The sequence below is a fragment of the Acomys russatus genome, chromosome 4 (genome assembly GCF_903995435.1).
Source record: "Acomys russatus chromosome 4, mAcoRus1.1, whole genome shotgun sequence".
Taxonomy (NCBI): domain Eukaryota; kingdom Metazoa; phylum Chordata; class Mammalia; order Rodentia; family Muridae; genus Acomys; species Acomys russatus.
In genome coordinates, this window is record NC_067140.1 from 6,241,341 (window position 1) to 6,262,537 (window position 21,197).

Here is a 21,197-nt window from a genome sequence, read left to right on the forward strand (position 1 = left end):
AGTTCGAGGCCAGCCTGGTCTACAAAGTGAGTCTAGGACAGCCAAGGCTACATACACAAAGAAACCCTGTCTCCAAAAACCAAAAGACTCAAAACAGTAGCAAACACAGTTATGAAGTAGGAATGAAAACAGTTTTATGGTTGGGGGTCAGCACAACATGAGAAACTGCATTAAAGGGTCACAGCGTTAGGAAGGTGAGAACTGCTGCTCTATAGCTAAGGCTGACCTTGAACTCATGATTTTCCTGCCTTTACCTCTGGAGTGCTGGGATTACTGACATGCTGTCAAGGAAACCTCCACGTCAATGGTTTCCTTTTTTTTTTTTTTTTGGTTGTTTTTGTTTCATGGAGTACTGAGCCTAGGGCTTTGTGCTTTCAAGGCGAGAGCTATACCACACCCCTACATGCGGCCTTTTTTATTTTTTTCCTCTTTTGAGATAAGGTCTCACAATGTAGCTTTGGCTGGCCAGGAACTCACTCTGTAGACAAGAGTGGCCTTAAGCTCACAGAGACCCACCTGCCTCTGCTTCCAAGTGCTGGGATTAAAGGTGTGCGCCAACAGGCCCTGCGCAGTTTCTTTCATTTGTGGGGGAAAAGGAGGGAGGGTTTCTTTCCACAGTAATAGATGTCTGCATCCACGCTCTGTATACCTAATCCTGGGTTTCACGGTCACACTTGCTCGAGAAGAAGGCGTGTGCCAGGTATGGCAGGGCACACATGTGATCCAAGCACTCAGGAAGCTGAAGTTCAGCCCGAGGAGTCCAATTGAGACATACAAAACCTCCAAATCTCATTTTTAAAAAGCTGGAGAGAAAACAGCAACAGTGTACCACCAGGCGTTTTGACTCCTGTATGTAGGGCTAATTGGGAATATGAAACAGGAATATCCTTGCGCTCAGGAGATTGAGACCAGCCTGGGTAAACAGAGAGACTTTGTCACACACCAAACACCCCCAGCTGGAAAAAGTTTTCTTGTGAAAATTATCAACAAGTCTAGCCAAAGCTGCTCCTAAGCACAACACTACAGCTCAAAATAAACTCACGGCGGCCCGCTCTGGCTTGGAGCGCTCACTCGGATTTCCGCCATTGTATTGTTCCATTGTTGCCAATAACCACCCAGATCCCCGGAAAGGGCACCTCCATGTCCCGATTTTCCAGAACAGCGCTGTGAAGAGTAATCAGACACAAGCTTTAGCTCCGTTGTGCAGCTACTTAAACAAATTAACCCAGGAGTGGAAATGCCTCGTGTAAAGATGCACACATCTTAAACTGTATTTACAGCGGAGACTGACCTGGCAACTGTCAAATTCATGGCATATTTAGGCTAGGGAATGTTTATGTGAAACCCTGACACAGAGCTAGGCCCCGTCACCTCAACCTTATATCCTTCCAGGAGAGGGTTAGGGAGACTCCAGACTTGTCAGCCAGCACACACTTGCCTCTGCTGCAGGCCAAGGGGACAGGACACATCTGAGCAGCCCTGGGGACACTGGCCTAGCCGACTGCGGCTGGTGGGATGTGCCAAGAGCTCTGCGGGTTTGTGCCTGCCCCAAAGAGAAGACGTGGCTCACTGCCTATAGCACGCCTAGCACTGTTTCGCAGTTCCAGGCTCGCCTGGCTGCCCCCCTATCTTCTGACTGGGTCTCAACTACATGGAGGTCCCGAATTCTTGCACACCTCAGGGGTCAAGGCCTGGGAGGTTCCTACCTTTCTTACCCAGGCCCTCTCATCTCCTAGAGGTCTACTGACGGATGAGGACTTGGCTAAGAAATCGCTTGTGACCACCTCCCTGGGCCTTGGTTTCCCCTCGGTAAAAGGGAGGGTACTAGGCACTGGTGGTATTTTAGATGGAACTAGCATGGCTGTCTTGGTTTAAAGCATTTTCTGGCAAGATGAGCTTCCAGGAAACCCAGGTACACCCTAAGAGGCATTTAATCAGCATCCTGACTGGCTTAGGGCTTTCTGGAGAGGAAAACTTAACTTTTGTTCCCAGTTTCGGTTTTTTGTTTGTTTGTTTGTTTGTTTTTGACTAAAGTGCAATGAAAAACAAAAAAAGTTGAGCCTGATGTAGCAACGACAACTACAGCCTCTGTCACTTCAGGATAACTAAAGCTGGTGTACCACTCTTAAGTATGACCCAAGCTCGACAGTAAAATAATGATGATAGCATTAAAAGAGAAAAACAAAAAAATAAGCAGGGTGTGGTGGCGCATGCCTGTAATCCCAGCACTGGGGAGGCAGAGGCTGGCAGATCACTATGAGTTCAAGGCCAACCTGGTCTACAAAGCGAGTCCAGGACAGCCAAGGCTACGCAGAGAAACCCCGTCTCCGAAAAACCAAACCAAATAAAAAAGGAAAAAGAGAAGACTGTTGCAGTGCTGTTGGTACTAGCACGAGAGCCTCAGATCATAAACCCAGAAATGGCCTCTGTGCTACTAATGCAGAGAACCAGAGAGAGACAAGACAGCGGGGCAGGGAACTTAAAGACAAGGAAAAGCTGAGGGGAAAAAAGACACAATCCTGGACCTCCATCTGCATCTGGGGCGGGCCACCAACGGAAAGGCACGGGCTCTATCATCAGAGACACCTGGACCAAAGGACACAGGGAGATGTGAAAGAGTCAGGACCCAGCGAATAGCAGCAAACCCCTCCGCAGAGCGGCGCGCTGCCCGCCTCACCCAAGCTCCTGGGACGAAGCCTATACTCACCCCTGGCTGACCCTCTGCGCCAGGCCAAAGTGGCCCTGTCCTCAACCAAAGCCACAGGTCCCTTAGCACCTGGGAATTAAGTCTCCGGACCTACTGGGCCTCAGTTTCCCCATCACCACACGGGGCAAGCACCCAGGAGAGGAGACGAACTTACAAAGGTCCGGGGACTGGCACACCCTTTGTGCCCCAGTGGCGCCCCTACCCCCTGGCGAGGCGCACACAGTAGGCGCTCCGGAAACGCTCTGCGAAAGGAGGAGCGGGCCACTTCCTGCCCTCGAGCTGACTCCGGGAGCCCAAGCCCCACCGCTCCGCCCCCGGCCCAGGCCATGTGGCATTCCTAAGGTGGGTGGGCGCAGGAAGGAGGAGTCGCGGGCCCGCCCCCTCCGGCGCGTGGGCGGGGCGAAGCCCCCCGGCTCCGCGGGCCCGCCCCCGAGGGTGGGCGTAGCTGGCCACGCTCCGCACAAAGTTTGTTTCTGCCTCGGGGCAGTGGGGGAGGGTGCGGCGGGCGCGATGGGAGGAGAGGGGATCTGACGTCAGGTCGCGAGGTGCTTTCCAGCCGCGAGCTGTCAGGCGGGTGTCAGACCCGGCAGGTACGCGGCGCGCTCCCCCGGCGTCCCCCGCCCCGGACGGGTCGTCCAGCACCTCACCGAGGCCGCGTGGGCCTGAAAGCCTCCGGGAAAGGTGAGTGCGGGGCGCCGGAGGGCTGGAGATGCGGGTGGAGGCGCGCGGACAACTTGGAAAGTTTCTTGGGGCGGTGAGGCGGGGGAGGGGGCGTCGTCCCGGCGCGTGCGACAGTGGGTGTGTGAGCCCGGGTGTTTGTGTGTGTGTGTGAGCCCCGACCGCAGAGCGCTGGCGCGGGATGAAAGGGGGAGCCGTCCGGGGGGGGGTCCCTTGTTGGGGAGGTCGGCTCCCAAAGATCCCAGCCTGGGAGAGGGTGGCCGGTGCCCCGCAGCGGGGTGAGCGCGCGGGGAGCGGGTTTGTTTGGTTTCAAAAGTGCACGTTGCTAACCGCCGGCTGCGCCCCCCCCCCCGCCCAACGCACGGCGGCCGAGCGGGACCGGGGGCCGCCGAGTGACAGCTGGAGGTGGGGGCCGCGGGCGGGGCCCCGACGGGGAGGGCTTGGGAGCCCGCGCGAGTTCCCCTTTCCTTTGGAACAAAGGAAAGTCTGTCTCCGAGGCATCTGTCACTCCGGGGCGGGCCAAGGCTGTGGAGCGCGTGGGGCTGGCGACGCGGAGAAAGTTTGTGCGCGCCCGGGACCTCGGGGCCAGGCGAGGGGCAGCCGAGCGTCTTGCGGGGGCTGCGCGCGTCCCTGAAGCAAGGGGGCGGCCAACATGGAGTCCGGGCGCAGGGGTGGGGGGGGGGCGGCGCGGAGGTTGGAGCCCAGCCCCCTCTTCCCCTCCCCCTCCGGGCCGAGTTCGGAGCACAAAGCCGAGCGCGCACGCTCCAGCGGCCCCGCGCCCCAAGAGTCAGCTTGCACGTAGTGTCGGGGAAGGGGTTGGGAGCTAAACTTTTTCCTGTCCCAGAATGGACACGTGAGTTTTCTATCTTGCAGAGTTCCACCCACCCCCCGCCTCCGGGTGGCGGGCGGGCAGTGGAACTGTTGCACGCACAGTGACTCCGGTGGGGAACTGGGGGGTGAGGGTGCCGAGTGCCGAAGGATTCGTCGGCGCCTAATGAGCCATGTGCTCCGCTGCGTCTGGGCCGCGGGGGAGGCTGCGCGCTTTGTGTGAACTGCTGGGAACTCCAGCCTCAGTGTGCGGCCGGGGAGGGGGGGGGGAGAGTATCTAGAGCTGGGAGAGTTGTCAGAAAGTTCCTGTGGGAGTGGCTGCAGATGGTGTGGTGGGAGTGTGTAGGAGATTGCATGGGGTGCAGTGTCCAAGGGGTGCCGCCGAGAACCCAGTTAGTGTACAAGCTGATGGATGGCCGGTGTGATGACGTGAGTGCTCCTCGGTCGGAGAGAACGTGGGTGGGCAGGTCACTTAGAGTTCGTGGGTGGGCGGGTGCAGGAGTTAGGCTAGTCTCATGGGTCGTTGTAGTCGTTGGTCCTAGGTATGGGGTGTAAGGCCGTGTGGGTTCGTACAACTCGGGGAAGATGGGGATGTGAGCGGTAGTCGGGTCGGTTTTCTGAGCTCTGTTCAACTTTCGTGGCGGATACCGTGGGGATGCGTGTGTGAGAAGCCTGCAGACAGGCCAGGGGTGCAAGATCCAGAGGTGGAAAAAGTTCCCGCTGGAGTCCTGCTCTGGCCCCACACCGGGAACCCTGAAGACCGGGTTCTGGCTGGCAGCCAGAGTGGAATTTGTAAAGATAACCTTCAGTAAACTTCTCACCATGGCTGCCAGGGCTGCCTCCCTGGCCTGGTGTCCCAGCTGGCCTGATGGCTGAAATGTCTGCCCTTAGAAAGCACCCCATTTGTGATTCCCGTTCCGAGGAAATAGTACCTCGGAGCAGTGCCGATTTCACCTCCAGGTGGCCTGGCTGAAGGTAGACCCTTCCCTCGAAAGTCTGGCTTAGCCAGCCCCAGAGATCTGGGCTCAGGCCCAAGTCGAGGAAAGAAACCCTGGGAGACGCCAGAGTCTGTTGGCTAGGCCTGCTGGGGAGCTGTTAAAAGGCAGAGAAGGGAGGAGCCTTGCCTTGGCCTAGAACTTGTGCTTTTAAAATGTAAATTGCTTGTGCTTTTGTGAACAGGAACTTTGTCTGTTGGGGAAGCAGCTGATAGGAGTTATCTAAGCAGAAACCTTCCTTCATTGACTAGGGAAGGAGGCGGGCTTCAAACTCAGAGCTAGCGCCACACAGCCCTGTGGGAGTTAAAGCAGGGACCAGAGCCACGCTTCATTGGTCTGGATTCTGAGATTGAGCCTGGGACCAGGTCAGAGGCCGGACTAAGGAAGGAGGTCTGAGAAAGGACGGTAGCAGTGACTCACTGCTCCCTGCGCTACATAGTGGCTGTCTGCAGGGTCGTGGTGAGCAGTTCCCAGACCTGCCTCTGGGCCTCTGAAGGAAAGCTATCCCATACCAGATCCTACCTTATAATGGATCTTTTTGTTTTGTTTTGTTTTTTGAGACAGGGTTTCTCTCTGTGTATCCTTGGCTGTCCTGGACTCACTTTGTAGACTGGGCTGGCCTCAAACTCACAGAGATCCACCTGCCTCTGCCTCCCAAGTGCTGGAATTAAAGGCATGAGACATTAAAGGCATGTGATGTCTTAAGAGATGGAAATTCTCTCTCTCTCTCTCTCTCTCTCTCTCTCTCTCTCACACTGTTTTCTGTTTTTTGTTTGTTTTTTGTTTTAATGTGTGTATACTTCAGAGGTCAGGAGAGGGCATCTGGTCCCCTGGAACTGGATTTTTATTATAAGTGGTTGTATTCCTCCATGTGCGTGTGGGGAATGCAACCCAGGTCTTCTATAAAAAGCAGCAAATGCTCTTAAGAGCAGAGCGATCTCTCCAGCGGCGGGGCTGGCGAAAATGGCTCTGAGGTCTAAGAGCGCTTGTTCTTGCAGAGAGCCACGGTTCTGTTCCCAGCACAGACTTACAGCCCACACCATCTGTAACTCCAGTTCCAGAGGATCTGCCTCCCTCTTCTGGCCTCCCAGGACACTGCATGCGTGGTACACATTAGGCAGAACATCTATATACATGAAATAAAAAATTTTAAATCTTGGGAGGGGAAAGAACAAGACGATAATAGAAGGGTTACTTTGAGCAAAGAACAGATAAGTATAAAGTTTTAAAGTAAAACAAAGGCTAATGTCCTTCTAACCTCCCTACGCTAATTAACTGCTGCTGTGCTGTCTAGAGCCGCCAGCTGTGGACATTCTGTTACGGAAACACAGAATAATGGTGTTTTATGACCAACCTCTTTTCATTTAGCATGCACTCAAGGTTCATCCATGTTGTAGCAAGCATCAGAGATGTGCCCTGTCTTTTTAAAAATTTACTTTGGGGCTGGAGAGATGGCTCAGCAGTTAAGAGCACCGTCTGCTCTTCCAGAGGTCCTGAGTTCAATTCCCAGCAACCACATACATGGTGGCTCACAACCATCTATAATGTGATCTGATGCCCTCTTCTGGCTTTCAGGTGTACAGAGCACTCATATACACTAAATAAATAATCTTTTTTAAAAATTTACTTTGTTTTATACATATGAATGTTTTGCCTACATGTATATACAAACACCATATGGATGCCCATAGGGCGTCACCAGAAGTCATTGGAACCCCTGGAACTGGAGTTACAGATGGTTGTGAGCTGCCATGTGGGTGCTGGGAACTGAACCAGGTCCTTTGGAAGAGAGCAGCCAGTGCTCCTAACCACTGAGCTGTCTCTCCAGCCCAACTGTACTCCACTTTGTGACCAGATTGTTCAGCCATGTGTTGAAGAAAGGTCTCTTGATGGTTTCCGCCCTTTGGCTGCTGCTGGGAACATTGGTGCACAGGCTTCTGCAGGGGACCAGGTGTGTGTTTCTCTTGGGTAGCTAGATAGTAGTGAGGTTGCAAGTTTCACCTTTGCAAGAGCGTTCGTGGGAGTCAGATGAGGAAAGAGATGTTTCCAGGATAGCCTGGAAAGTAGAATTCGAGCTGGGCATTGAGGCGGGAGGATCTGCCTGGGGTATGTAATTATTTCTAGTCCTGTTTGTTTGTTTGTTTGTTTTTTAAGTGCCACCCATGTTTCAGCAGTCCTCTCTCTGTCCCATGAATTGGTGGCATGTAGGATTCATCAATCTAGCTTGCACAGGCCATACAGTACTGTCCAAGATTCGAAACCATGGCTCTGGTTTGTGATGGTGAAGTCACCAGAAGACTAAGGAAGGGGGGACGGGAAAGGTGGTAATGTTATTCCCATCCCCTTTGTCACCTGCCCCAGGCTCCCCAGAGGTCCAGCCTAGTCCATAGGCACCATGTCGGACAGCGACCTGGGCGAGGATGAAGGCCTCCTGTCATTGGCCGGCAAGAGGAAGCGCAGGGGGAACCTGCCCAAGGAGTCGGTAAAGATCCTCCGAGACTGGCTGTACCTGCACCGCTACAACGCCTACCCCTCGGAGCAGGAGAAGCTGAGCCTCTCGGGACAGACCAACCTCTCGGTGCTGCAGGTAAGAGGGCACCAGGCTCCGGTCTCCCCCTCTGTCGTCCCTGATTCTTTGTGGCCTTGGCCTATCATCAAACCTCTGCCGCTCCTGGCTCTAAGGGAGGACAGTCAAGTGAGGTGATGGCAGCTGCACTCAAGGCTTTGGCACTTGGGAAGGGACTGGGAGTTATTGGTGTCTTGTGTCCTCATTGGTGACCTTGAAGGTGAGAAGGCAGGGTAGCTGAGGTTTTGGGGGCGTGGCCTGCAGCTCTATTGGAACAGGACACGGGTTGCAGGGCAGCTGAGTTCTACGGTGTGGTTAAAAAAGGGTCTGAAGAGATGACCCAGGGATTGAACGCACTTCTGCTCTTCCTGTGGGATCCGTGTTTGATTCTCTGCACCCACACCAGGCTGCTCAGAACCGTCTGTAACCCTAGCTCCAGCAGATCCAAGGGCTTCTTGCCTCTGCAGGTACACACGTTCGTTTGTTTTTTAGTTTCTTTCTTCTTCTTTTTTGTTTTCTTTTGTTTTGGTTTGGTTTTCAAAGTTTCTCTTTATAGCCTTGGCTGTCCTGGACTCACTTTGTAGACCAGGCTGGCCTCGAACTTATATCCACCTGCCTCTGCCTCCCAACTGCTGGGATTAAAGGCGTGCACCGCTATGCCCAGCTGTTTTTTTGTTTCTTAATGTAAAAGAGAAGACCTTTTAAAAATGGAGCTAGCAGTAGAGCGGTTGCTACATGCCTATGCTCCCAGCACTCAAAAGAGGAGGATGGTCATACAGTCCTCTCCTGAGCCTGGTAGAACCGTCAGGAGGAACACATTTTGAACCTGGATATAAAAGGACCTTTTAGCCAGGCATGGTGGTGTGCACGCTTTTAGTCCCAGCCCTCAGGGAGGCAGAGGCAGGTGGATCTCTGTGAGTTGGAGGCCAGCCTGGTCTATAGATCCAGCCCAGGACACCCAAGGCTACACAGAGAAACCTTATCTTTAAAAGGGAGAGAGGGATAGGGAGGAGCCTTTTGTGAACCACATACAGAGGCACACTTGATGCTTGTACTTGAAGTCATGTCCCTTTTCAGTTGTCCTGCCGACTGGCAGAAGGGCTTGCGGTTTCCATAATGCTGACCCGCTACTGCTCTGGCCTTAGTTTGGCTGTTACCCCCCTAGGAGTTCATGCAGAAGGCCCTCAACCCAGCCCAGAGCTTGCCCCTGGCTGGCTGGCCTCGTTGCTCCTCTCAGGAGCCAGTAGGCTCCTCCCCTTTGTCTCCTCCATTTCTCCAACCCACACGCTGGCCCCTTGCTTCCCTCACCTCGCCTGATCCTGCTTCTTCCCAGGCTTCCCAGCTCTGTTCCTCCTTCTGTGAAAGCACATGGTAAGTAGTCAGCCATTAAGCCCCCATGACCTAGTGGAGGCAGAGGTTAACCCAAGTCTGTCTTGAGGCACGGTCTAGATTCCGGTTACAGGGCCTGATTGGCATCCTTTTTCACGAGAGGACTCCGGACCTTAGCCAAGCTGCCGCCGCCTCTGAGACAAGGGAAGAAGCTTGGAGCATTCTCAAGAATCCAAGCACCATTTGGGGTGCTTGGCTTCTGCTCCTCTGCTTACCCTCCAGGAGCTCACAGCCAGCATGTTCTGTAACGTGGAACATTTCACATTTACTTCCTGGTGTTTCCTCTGGGTGCAGCTCCTGCTTCCAGAATACCTCCAAGGAACATGTAGTCTGGGGGTGGGATGTACAGACTGGTGACGACCGGGACAGGTGCAACAGCGAGATAACCCAGAACCTGGACCTCCATGAAAGGCATCTTTGAACTTAGAGGCTCCAGAAGCACAAAAGGCCTCAGAGCTTGAGACCAGAACTGCCTGGATAGCCAGCCTTGCTGGTCCCCCTGCCCCAGCCTTTATCTGTCAGTCATATCACACAGGCATTCCAGGGACCCACCCCACTGTCTTCAGATGGAGTCAGGCTTCAGAGCACTCCAGCTTCCTTTTCAGTTCTCCCTGGGACTGGCCCTTGGTTTCAAGCATCCAGGCTCAGTGCTGGCCTTCATTTGTTCATCCTGATGAAGCACTTGTGTCTTGCAAACACTCTTGACCTGCATGCAGCCTGTTCTGAGCCACTGCAGTACATCCCCGTGGCACCTCACACCTGTCCTGTATGGCACACTATTTCTCAAAGCTGAGAAATGTTCTGACCCTTTTCTTAAATTTGGGGAGTAGGGCTGAGTGGTAAGGGGCTGGCCTAGCACACAAAGGAGCAGGGTTCCCCAGCACTGCATAAAAGAGCTGTTCTGTGGCGCTGCCTCCCTTTCAGATATTAACTGTAATAATTTCTATTACCATGTCACAAGTGTGTAGTACAAACAAAACTGAGTTTAAAAGCACTTACTTTTGCTCTCACATATAGCCATAAAAACCAGTTTTCCAAAGTAAGTAAATATAAAAGCAATGAAATTTTGCTGAACTTCGCTAAAGGGGCCAGTGTATTTGGCCACCTGCTCTGGGTGTGTAGTTGGACATGATACACCTCTTGTACAGATCAGAGTGGAAAGAGAAAGTCAAAGCATCCTTGTGGAGACCAGTGAGGGCCCCAGGACCACAGCTCCACTTGCAGCATCCAAGTATAGAGCAGGGTTCAGCCACTGGATCCCAGTGGAGACCATCTGGCACCTGGAAAGGAGACCCATCCTCAACAACCCAACAGTAGCCTCCACGGCAGGCCTCTCTTAAAGGGCCTGAGCAGAAACTGACAGCTCCTCCCAGCCCTACCCTTTAGATCTCCAGCCCCTGTATACATTTTCCTTACGTGCTGTGGAATTCATGTGTTTGGTTTCTTGAGACAAGGTCTTGCTATTTAGCCCTGGCTGGCCTTGTCTCATAAGAGATCTAGCTGCCTCTGCCTCCCAGTGTTGGGCCTAACGGTACACCCCACCACAGGTGGAATACAACCCTTACTTGTTGTGGTTTTTGGTTTTGTTTGTTTGGGGTTTTTGTTGTCTTTGGTTGATTGGTTGGGTTTTTTGTTTTGTTTGTTTGTTTGTTTGTTTTGAGACAGGATCTATGTAGCCTTGACAGTCCTGGAAAACTATATGAGTCAGACTGGCCTCTCGCCGCAAACTCCCAGAGGTCTACCTGCCTCTGCCTCCTGAGTGCTTGGATTAAAGTCCTGTACCACCACGGCTAGCAGGAATGCAACTTCTTCCTTTTCTTGGCGGGGAGTGGGGGGGGTGAGGGGGGGTGGTTTTCGAGACAAGGTCTCTCTGTGTAGCATTGGCTGTCCTGGACTCGCTTTGTAGACCAGGCTGGCCTCGAACTCACAGTGGTCCGCCTGCCTCTGAGGAATGCAGCTTCTTGCTCCCATGTTTTTCCCTGTCACTACTGACAGGTCACCTGTCACTCCAAGATCCTTGGACGTCACTTGCCTGCTTATGAGTACTTCTCACCCCTGACCACGTTATTGCTGTGTGCCACATCCTTACTCTGACCAGGAACCCCAGTTCCTAAAGGAGTCGGCTGCGTCCACAGAACCAGGGCGTCTGTGCTGGGCCCTGCCCTGCAATAGGATCTTTAGCTGGCACAGTTCTGAGGCTGTGGGGAGCCAGGGACCTTAGTTTCCTTTGTTACGGCTCCATTCTGGGTGTTTTTTACTCAGTATCTGACAGGAAAGGGCTAAGTAGTTAACTGCAATCCAGAAAATGAGCCAGTGTCCAAAGTGTTCAAGTAGAAAATGCAGCACCCCCTTAGTCACACATCTTTGTGTTTACTTTCAAATTTTCCTTTGCTCTTAATGAGGTTTCCTAGCTCTACCACAGAGCCACGCTACTGCCCCGAAGCCAGAGCATTAAAATGAACTCACCATGGCCTCACCAGGTATCTACGTTTGTGCCAAGCTGGTTTTTTTCTCCCTAGAGCGTCTCTTTTGATTGTCTCTTTTAACTTGCCCTGGAGCCATGTCATTAGCAAGTCAATGAGTCATGTAAGTAAATGGTTTGCTGGGGTTTGCCTGGAGCAAGGTAATTGAGAGAATAAAGAGAAAACAAACAACAACAACAAAAACTCTTGTGGAAGATTTTCACTGGTCTTTGAGACATTGAAAGCCCAAGATACTGATTGGATTCATCTGGCTTCCTGTTTACAGGACTGCCTGAAGGGTTCTGAGTCCATGTTCTTAGCCTAGCCTCCACCTGGGCTGCTCTGGGAGGGCTCTGTCCTGTGATGAAGTCAGTCAAATCTGATCCTCTAAGTCCCTTCCTGACAGTTCCTGAGCCCACTGCCTGCCTAGCCGTTTCTCTGGTAAGGCCCTGCGGTAAGAAAGGAGTCTGAAGCGGCTAGGTGGGACGAGTGGCCTGTCCCCAGTGCAGCCAGTCACTATATTTACATCCTGTCCTCTCCAAGCTGGGGCTTCAACAAGCAACGACATGTCGCCTGTCCCCCAAGGCCCTTCTGTGTGGCATTGTTACTTAAATAAAAGGCGCTCAGGAGAACAGGTTTCACCAGGGGATAAATGGCTGCTCAGAGTCTGAAGAACAGCTCTCTGGGGCCCTTGTTTAAAAGCATGTGTGCATTGCCAGATGGCGTAGGCTGCTCACATCTATGACCTACAGGAGGATTACCACGAGTTCAGGTCAGCCTGAGCTATAGAGACTCTGCTGCAAAAGAAAACCAAAATACACCTGGCATGGTGGTACATACCTTTAATCCTAGCTCTCAGGAATTGGAGGCAGATAGATCTTTCTTAAGTTCCAGGCCAGCTAGAGCTACATAGTGAAATATGAGACCCTATCTATAAATAAATAAATAAATCATTCAATTAGCTGAACAACAAAAAATGTCTCCTAAGCCCCACCTCATCTTGCCTGCCCAAAAATCCATCAAGCAGAGTAAGAGTGGCCATTTCAACAGATTTTTTAAAAATCTGGTTTCCTGTTTACAGGACTGCCTGTTCTTAGCGGGCGTGATGGCACACACCTTTAATCCCAGTACTTGGGAGGCAGAGGCAGGCAAATCGCTGTGAGTCTGAGGCCAGCCTCGTCTACAAAGAGAGTCCAGGACAGCCAAGGCTACACAGAGACCCTTTCTCAAAAAAAAAACAAAACAAAAATCCTCCAAAGAGTAGAGATAGGGCATTTATCTAGTGTGTGAGTGGCCCTGGGTCCAACCCCTAGTACTGGGGCGGGATCTGTGATAAAGAGCTGAGGGTGTGCTTCACTTTGTAGAGTGCTTGCCTGACAACCAGAGCATAAAAGGAGGGGTTACCGCCACCTCGTCCCCCTTACATGTGCTGTCCCATGGGGTAAGAAGTCAAAGCAGGAGTCCACCACACTGGAGTCCTGGAACGGGGTGCATGTGGAGTCTGTCCTGGGCTTGGTGCCCAGGAAGCCTTGCTTTCTCCACAGCTACAGTCCTCCCTCCCAAGTTGGCTAGAAAAGTCAGTGAAATGTTACCTGTCCCTTGCTGCCACCACCTCACAGCCAGAGGTAGGAGAGGTGCATGGCCCCTGTTCCCCATGACTGAGGGAAACAGGAAGCAGGTGGGCGGGTGCTGCGCGCTGTGGAGAAAGGGTCTCAGGCCGACTCCCTTCTGGCAGCCGTCAAACCTGAGCTCCTAGTGGCAGCCACCTCCTCAACAGTGGGGGTCATCTCCTGGTGAAGATTAAATGAGTGCGGCGACGAGGAGCTGAGGGGGTTTCATTGGTTGGTTGGTTGGTTGGTTTGGTTTTAGAGTTTCTCTGTGCAGCCTCGGCTGTCCTGGACTCGCTTTGTAGACCAGGCTGGCCTCAAACTCACAGCGATCCACCTGCCTCTGCTTCCTGGGTGCTGGGATACCACCACACCCAGCCTTAGAGCTGAGATTTTTTTTAAAGTAGGTTTTCTCCACCAACAAAATAAGCCAAATTCCCACTGAAGTAGAAATATAAAAGCAGGGTTTGGGGGGCAGGTTCATCAGTCTCAAGGAACTTGGCCAGGGAAATCACCGTGCAGACAGAGAGAGTGGGAGCCAGAGAGAGAGAGAGTGTGTGCACGAAGGGAGAGAGAAATGCCGAGAGAGGGAGGCCAGAATGTCTGGAACCTCTGGGGGAAGGGAAGCCCAGGCTCTGGGCTGGGAAGTTCACAGGAAAGGGCGAGGTATGCCAGCCATACCCTGTTATCAGGTAGGGACTGAGGGGTGCTGGGAAAACATGGAGTCTGGGAGAACATGTTAAATAGCATGTCAGCCACTCCACTTGTCCCTCGTCTGAAACCTAACAGGTCTGTGTTTGAGTGACACTCCTAAGATTATTAGGATTACTTTACTGTCCCTGTGGAAGAGTGAGCCCTCTAACCAAGAGATCAGGTTGTGAAACCAGCTGTGCACCCCAAGGCAGTGTGACTTTAGGCATGTTTCTTCATCTCTGTACCCCTACACCCCACCCCACCCCACTCCCGTAAGGCTCTGGAGACAGTGCCTACCACCTCCCAGGCTTGTGTACAGAGTTAACGATTTCCATGAAGTGCTTAGCTGTTTGCTTCTCCCAACGGGCCAGTAGTTCAGCCCTTCCTTTCTCAAGGACCCAACTGGAGCACCAGTCAGTGTCTGCCAGTTCCTGTGTATGTGCGCACGCGTATGCGTGTGTGTTGTTTTTGTTGTTGGACCTAGGGTTTTACTGTGTTGCTTTCTCTGCCTAGGTTCCTAGGTAGCAAGGACCACACAGACAACATACAACCTTGGTCCTTTTGTCTGTCTGAGGGAGGTTCTCGCTAAGCAGCCTGAGTGGGCCTCAGACTTGAACTGATCTTCCCACCTCAGCCTCCCAGGGCTGGAACTACAGGTGTGTGATTCATACCTGGCTTCATTAGCTTACCAGCCCGTTAGTGTTTGCTCCCGTCTCAGTGCTGTGTGGCTGGCCTGGCCGTTACCACCCTTTCAGACCCATTGGCTCTGTCTCTGGTTTCTGATGCTTATTTTAATTAAGAAAGGGTTTGTGTGTGCCGCTCATGGTGGCAGGGGCCTGGTCATGGTTATCGCCTGCTCTCTGTTTCTGGGCGAGCTGTGAAGCAGTGTGCTGGACAGGGGAAAGCTGCTTCATGGCCAACAGGAAGCAGTTAGAGAGGATCTCTAGGTTTATGTACTGTTCCTTTTTCCTGTTTCTGGGTCTGGACTGGTGGTCATTCCCCTGTGCGTTTCCTGCCATTGCACAGCGGACAGATGTCAGCACCTCAGCAGGGCCATAGCGGGTAAAAGGTAGCCTCAGCACGCACCATTCATGGCCTGACACAGAGTGGGCAAGGGAAACAATGACGCGAGTGAGAAGCCCTGAAAGGGGCTGGAGAGATGGCCCAGAGGTTAAGAGCTCTGACTGCTCCTCCAGAGGTCCTGGTGGCTCCCAACCATCTATAATGTGATCTGATGCCTTCTTCTGGCCTGCAGGTGTACAAGCAGGCAGAACACTGTATATATAATAGGTCTTTTTTTTTCAAAGCCCTGAAAGAGGCTGGACTATGGCGCACGCCTTTAATCCCAGCACTTGGGAGGCAGAGGCCGGCGGATTTCTGTGAGTTTAAGGCCAGCCTGGTCTACAAAGTGAGTCCATGATAGTCAGGACTACACAGAGAAACCCTGTCTTGAAAACCAAAAGAAAGCTGAGCATGGTGGCACATACCTTTAATTCCAGCACTTGGGAGGCAGAGGCAGGGGGATTGCTGTGAGTTGGAGGCCAGCCTGGTCTACAAAGCGAGTCTAGGACAGCCAAGGCTACACAGAAAAACCCTGTCTCAAAAAAAAAAAAAAAAAAGAAGAAGAAGAAGAAGAAAAAAGAAAGAAAGAAAGAAAAGAAAAACCAAAAGAAAAGAAAAAGCCCTGAAAGAGAGTAGGGAAAGGAGTGTGGCTCTAACTCCACTGTTTCAGGGAGCACAGCAGGCCGTGGGTCTTGAGACAGATGTGGAGAAAACTGGCTCTATCTGGGTCCTATCAATCTGTTCTCCCTGCCCAGCCCATTTCACAGAAGAAGGCAAAGGCTGCACATCTCTGAGTTTAAAGCCAGCCTGGTCTACAAAGTGAGTTCTAAGACAGCTGGGGCTACACAGAGAAACCCTATCTTGGAAAACAACAAACCACAAGCAAAACCCCCAACTCCAAAGAACTCCATGCCTTCTACACAGGACACTCCCTTGTTCCTGGAGTGCTCTCTTGCCTAGTGGCGGGCCAAGGCGCAGGCTTTGAGTCTCCAGCAGCCGCCACTTAGTGAATGCTGGGGTTAAAGGCCAGCTTGTGTCTTGTTGTTGTTGTTGTTGTGTTGTTTTGAATGAATAGGGGAGAGAGGTGTGGGTTGGGGGCTATAGTGCTCCGGCTCCAAAATCTGGACTGAGACGGGTGCTAGTAGGAAACAGCCACTTCCTGTCTGGGGTCATCAGCCATTGCACTTTTCAGAGTATTACAGCAGGGTCAGCTCAGTGACACAACACTTGCCTATCTGAACAAGGCTGCAGGTGCAGCCCTCAGCACTGCAAGAATAAGTACATGGACACATGGGGCGGGGGCTGGGTGTTAGATCTGCTGTCCAGCCTGCAGGGACTTTGAGTTTTGCAGTGTGTCACAGCATACCATGAGGGATGTCAGACATCATGGCCTTGCATTGCTTGGAAACAATATTTCCTCTCCCTGATGGCCCCTTTGGTATCTCTGTGTGCATCTCTATGGTCTATCACTGCCCTACTGGCCTAGGAGTAAGTCACTCTGCACCATTCTTGCTACACCCACCACCCACGCCTAGCCTGGCAAGTACCACCCTAAACAGATGGAACACTTTCCTCCTGTCACCTCCCTTAATGTAATCTGAACTCTCATCCCATCTCCCTGTTTCTAGCCTATTCTCTGTATAAGCAGGCACTCCTTTGCTTAAAACCCTCCTATGGGCTGAGTATGGTGGTACACGCCTTTAATCCCAGCGCTCACGAGGCAGAGGCTGGTGGATCTCTTGTGAGTTCAAGGCCAGCCTAGTCTACGAAGCAAGTCTAGGACAGCCAGAGCTACAAATCCTGTTTGAAGAAAACAAAACAAAACAAAACAAAACAAAAACCGTCCTTTGGGGGTGGTAAGATAACCTGAGGGTCAGTGAAATGGTCTAATGGGAAGAGTTGCTACTTGCCACAAAGCTTGACGCCCTGAGTTCAATCTCCAGGACCCACAAATGAAATGAGAACGCGTGCCCACGTTATCCTCTAACCTACAGGCAACACAGTACACACCTGCATACACTTGCGTGTATTTGTGTGCAAGTGCACACACACAGTGATTTAACAATAAAATTTAAGCTGGAAGGTGGTGGTGCCCACTTTTAACCCTATCACTTAGGAGGGAAAGGCAGACAGATCTCTCTCTGTCAGTTCGAGGCCAGCCTGGTCTGTATGGTGAGTTTCAGGACACCTAGAACTACATAGAGCTACAGTAACGCCTATGGCTGTCTTTGTCCATAGTAGAAAGAAATCTTCACCCTAAGAGGTGACCTCTAATAACCTCACCGAGCCTACCCACACGTGCCTGCCTTCAGCAGTTTTCATAGGCACTCAGTTGCCACTTTCGAGATATGGTCTCACTATTTAGCGCTAGCTTTCTTGGAACTGTTACTTAGACCAAGCTGCCCTTGAACTCATGGAGATACATCTGCTTCGGCCTGTGTCTGTGATGTTTGCTGCAGTGTCTTGGTGTCTGGAACCGTGTGAGCGCTTTGTAGCTCTTTTGAATGGAGTTAACTGATGACTCTTTTGACACTCGCCCTAGATATGTAACTGGTTCATCAACGCCCGGCGTCGCCTTCTCCCCGACATGCTTCGGAAGGATGGCAAAGACCCTAATCAGTTCACCATCTCCCGTCGTGGGGGTAAGGCCTCAGATGTGCCTCTCCCCAGGGGCAGCAGCCCCTCCCTGCTGGCTGTGTCTGTTCCGGCCCCCACCAACATGCTTTCCTTGTCCGTGTGCTCCATGCCGCTCCACTCAGGCCAAGGTGAGAAGCCAGCAGCCCCCTTCCCGCAGGTGGAGCTGGAATCCCCCAAGGGCCTGGTGACCCCTGGCAGCACACTCACCCTGCTGACTAGAGCTGAGGCAGGAAGCCCCACGGGTGGACTGTTTAATACGCCGCCACCCACACCGCCAGAGCAGGACAAGGAAGACTTCAGCAGCTTCCAGTTGCTGGTGGAGGTGGCGCTGCAGAGGGCAGCTGAGATGGAGCTTCAGAAGCAGCAGGATCCAGCGCCCCCATTGCTACACACTCCCCTCCCTCTGGTCTCAGAAAATGCCAAGTAGGCACCTGCAACCAGGCGGCTTGAGGTTCGAGCCAGCTGTCCCAGGTTCCTGGTTCACTTCCCTTTCACACAGAGGGTTATCTGCGGATCACTGCCAAGCGTCAGGATCATCTCTGTCCACCCAGAGGTCCTCAGCAGAAGGACAGCAGCCGGCGACGCTGCGCTGCACTGTTACAGGGCTTGTGCTCTGTTGACTGCCATTCCTTCAAGCCTCCTCTCTGAGGAGACAAAGGCACCAGAGCCAGGCGTGGTCTGCTGCCGCTTCTCCAGAGAGCCCTGGGACACCTGCACTCCAGCCTGCTCTCCTAGGCAGGCTCAGGAAACCTGCCGACTTCAGACTTGAGCTGGGTCTAAGCTGCCCCTAAGCCAGGTGTGCACATTCCAACTTACTCAAAGGACAAAGGAAAATGCCTGGCAGATGGCACAGAACCGACTCCAACTGAATGTTTAGATTAATGCTAAATTGTTTGTTTTCCTTTTGCTGTGGTTTATGTTACGGCGGTAGGTAGCCTGGGAGAGAGCACCTTAGTGGTGGAGCTTGACCAATGGGGTAACCTGCCCCACTGTGCTGGGATGATTGTATGGGGGACCAACAGTCTCTGCAGTAATGCTCAAGTATGGCTGTGGTGCCTGAGTCTTGGTTTACCCTATTCCAAAAGAAAGAAGATACCCACAGGTATTGGATTATTGGCACCAAACATCGAAGGGGATTATAAAGCCACAGCGATGTCTCACCAAACCAGACAGCATTTAGACGCAGCGGAGATGGATGATAAAACCAGAGACAGTTTTTGTCTGTTTTGGTTTTGGGGTGGGGTTTTTTTTTTTCTTTATTTTAGGGTGGTTAAGCTAGACTGAAGCTGTTTTTTGTTTTTCTGTTTTAGGCACGCACATGCACGCACGCACCCCTTGTAGCTTGTTTCAGACTTATTTGGGAGCTTGGCCGTAACATCAAGCGCCAGCGTCTCCCCCTTGGGGAAAAGCAAGCCATGTGCTGGTCAGGAGGTCCATTAGACCTGCCCCTTGTTCACAGAGGTAGCTGGAGCCTTCCTGGAGGAAAGGGGCTGCTAGTGGGGCCACAGACCGGCCCAAGTCTAGGAGCCCGAGCATGTCTGTTCCACCTCCCTTCAGGTGGGAACTGCAAGGGCCTGCCTTAAGTTTCCCGGGGAAACAGATCACACTAGGTGTTAATCTCTCCTCCCCCCCCCTTTTTTACTTTGCTGTTTTGTTAGTTTTTGGCAGCAGTATACCCCATCTTTGTATATCCTAAGAAACACTAATCCTAGGGTTTTATTAACCAAAATATTTTGTGTTCTGAATAACCAGAAGATGTGAGGAGCCCTGAAGTTCACCAGGTGGTAACACAGAAGGGGCTCCTGGGTGTTGACTGACGTGGAGTGCCCGCCCCAGAGGCCTTTCTTAGGGAGCCCCTGACACTCACCAGGTTTTCCTACCTCTCCTGAGTGGCTTCACCCCATCCCTTGGGAATGAGAGCTTTGCTCTCTGTAGGGGACTGCTTTCAGGCTCTTTCTCCTGCCCTCCACTGGCTTCTTCCTGTCCTTGAGGGGGTCCCATAGCCTCATCCCCCTGAGGCACTGCTGGGCATGGATAAACAGGGCAGCTGTGTTGAATTTGCCCACTTGTGCCCCAACTGCCCTTGAGACCCCACGATTGCTGTAGGATGCCTACAGCAAGGGGCCATGTGGGATGAGGACTGAGTCCCTGCAGTGCACTGAGGAGAGGAGGAGGGAGGAAGCCATGCTGCTGACATATTCTGGCATTCCCCCTCCTGGAGTAAAACGGGGCATCTGAGGGTTAGAGGAGTTTCGGCTTACGTTGCTAGTAAGATAAATCTGGAGAAGCACGGTTGTCCCATTGAACAATATTTGAGGAAAAAAAACTACTGTAAATAACTGGGTTTTTGTCTTTTGTCAAATAAAGTTGTTTTGGTTTTGTTTATTTTTAAAATGAAACTGAATTCTTGATTGGACCCACTGTGCTTTAGAGACAAAGCAGTTGCTAAAGGGTTTTTGTTTTTTGAGACAGGGCTTCTCTGTGTAGCCTTGGCTGTCCTGGACTCCCTTTGTAGACCAGGCTGGCCTTGAACTCACAGAGATGTTCCTGCCTCGGCCTCCTGAGTGCTGGGATTAAAGGCATGCACCAGTCACTGCATTTTTAGTCCACCTTACCTCTGCCACTCTCCCTCTAGCCGCCTAGGTTTGGTGCAATCCTTCCTGGTCTGTTGCAGTCCTACTCAGCACTATACAGGAATGCGCTGCACGTAAGCCTGGCAGTCTGCTGATCACTGCTGCTAAGTGAGAATGGACTTGGGAGGCAGCGGTTCCCCTGGGTGAGGAAAGCAGGTGTACGAGCTGTATCTGACCAGATCTGCTTCAGCCACAGCTGACGGGAAGATGACCCCACTTCCCTGTTGGCTCAGCCTGTGAATTCCCACTTGTTTCCACTAGCTGTGGGTAGATTTGCCGCATCAGAATGATAGCTGTGGCCTAAAGTACAAAACCAGCCACAGTGTAAGCAGCTGCTGTGTGCCTGGGCCTGTGCAGCGCTCATCGCGTCATTACACGCACACACCCTGGATAAAGCGGCTGAGTGAGGCGGTCAGTATCTGCCTGAGCTCAGCCAGAGTAAGTATGGAGTTAGGGCTTTAAGTCTTGCTTCCAGGTCATGGAGAGATGTCCAGGACCCAGGTAAAGCAGTGCTGAGTGGTTTACCACGAACAAGCATCCAGTGTCCTTAACATCAGTGTGGGCTGAGCACCTCCACTGCTGAGTCGCCAGGCTGGCTGGTTGGTTTTTCTTTGTGTTTTGCTTCTGTGCCACCAGAAGTGAAGAAGAGAGACGCCCTAGAAGTGTAGCTACAGGCATTACAGATGGTGCGGAGCCACCAGTTGCCTGCTGGAGACCAGACTTCAGTCCTGGACAAGAGCAGTAAGTGCTCCTAACTGCTGGGCCATCTCCCCAGCCTTGGTTTGGTTTTTGGTTTTTTGTGATAGTGTCTCCTGTAGGAACTTAGTCTGGCCTTGAACTGATCCTGTACCTCATCATTCATCCAGAGTCTGTTAGTATTCCCCAAGCTGGACAGTTAGGCCCAGGACTTAACAGGAATAGGTGAACCTCAAAAGAGATT

General features: G+C 52.3%; 1 protein-coding gene across 1 annotated transcript; it reads left to right on the top strand.

The window, feature by feature from the left end:
* Positions 1-3,244: 3,244 nt before the first annotated feature.
* Tgif2 (TGFB induced factor homeobox 2) lies at positions 3,245-19,054 on the top strand. Its single transcript, XM_051143654.1, has 3 exons — positions 3,245-3,388; positions 7,570-7,795; positions 17,530-19,054. Exons 2-3 carry the CDS (start codon positions 7,604-7,606, stop codon positions 18,049-18,051), a joined length of 714 nt encoding a protein of 237 aa, XP_050999611.1. The 5' UTR covers positions 3,245-3,388; positions 7,570-7,603; the 3' UTR covers positions 18,052-19,054.
* The last annotated feature ends 2,143 nt before the right edge of the window (positions 19,055-21,197 follow it).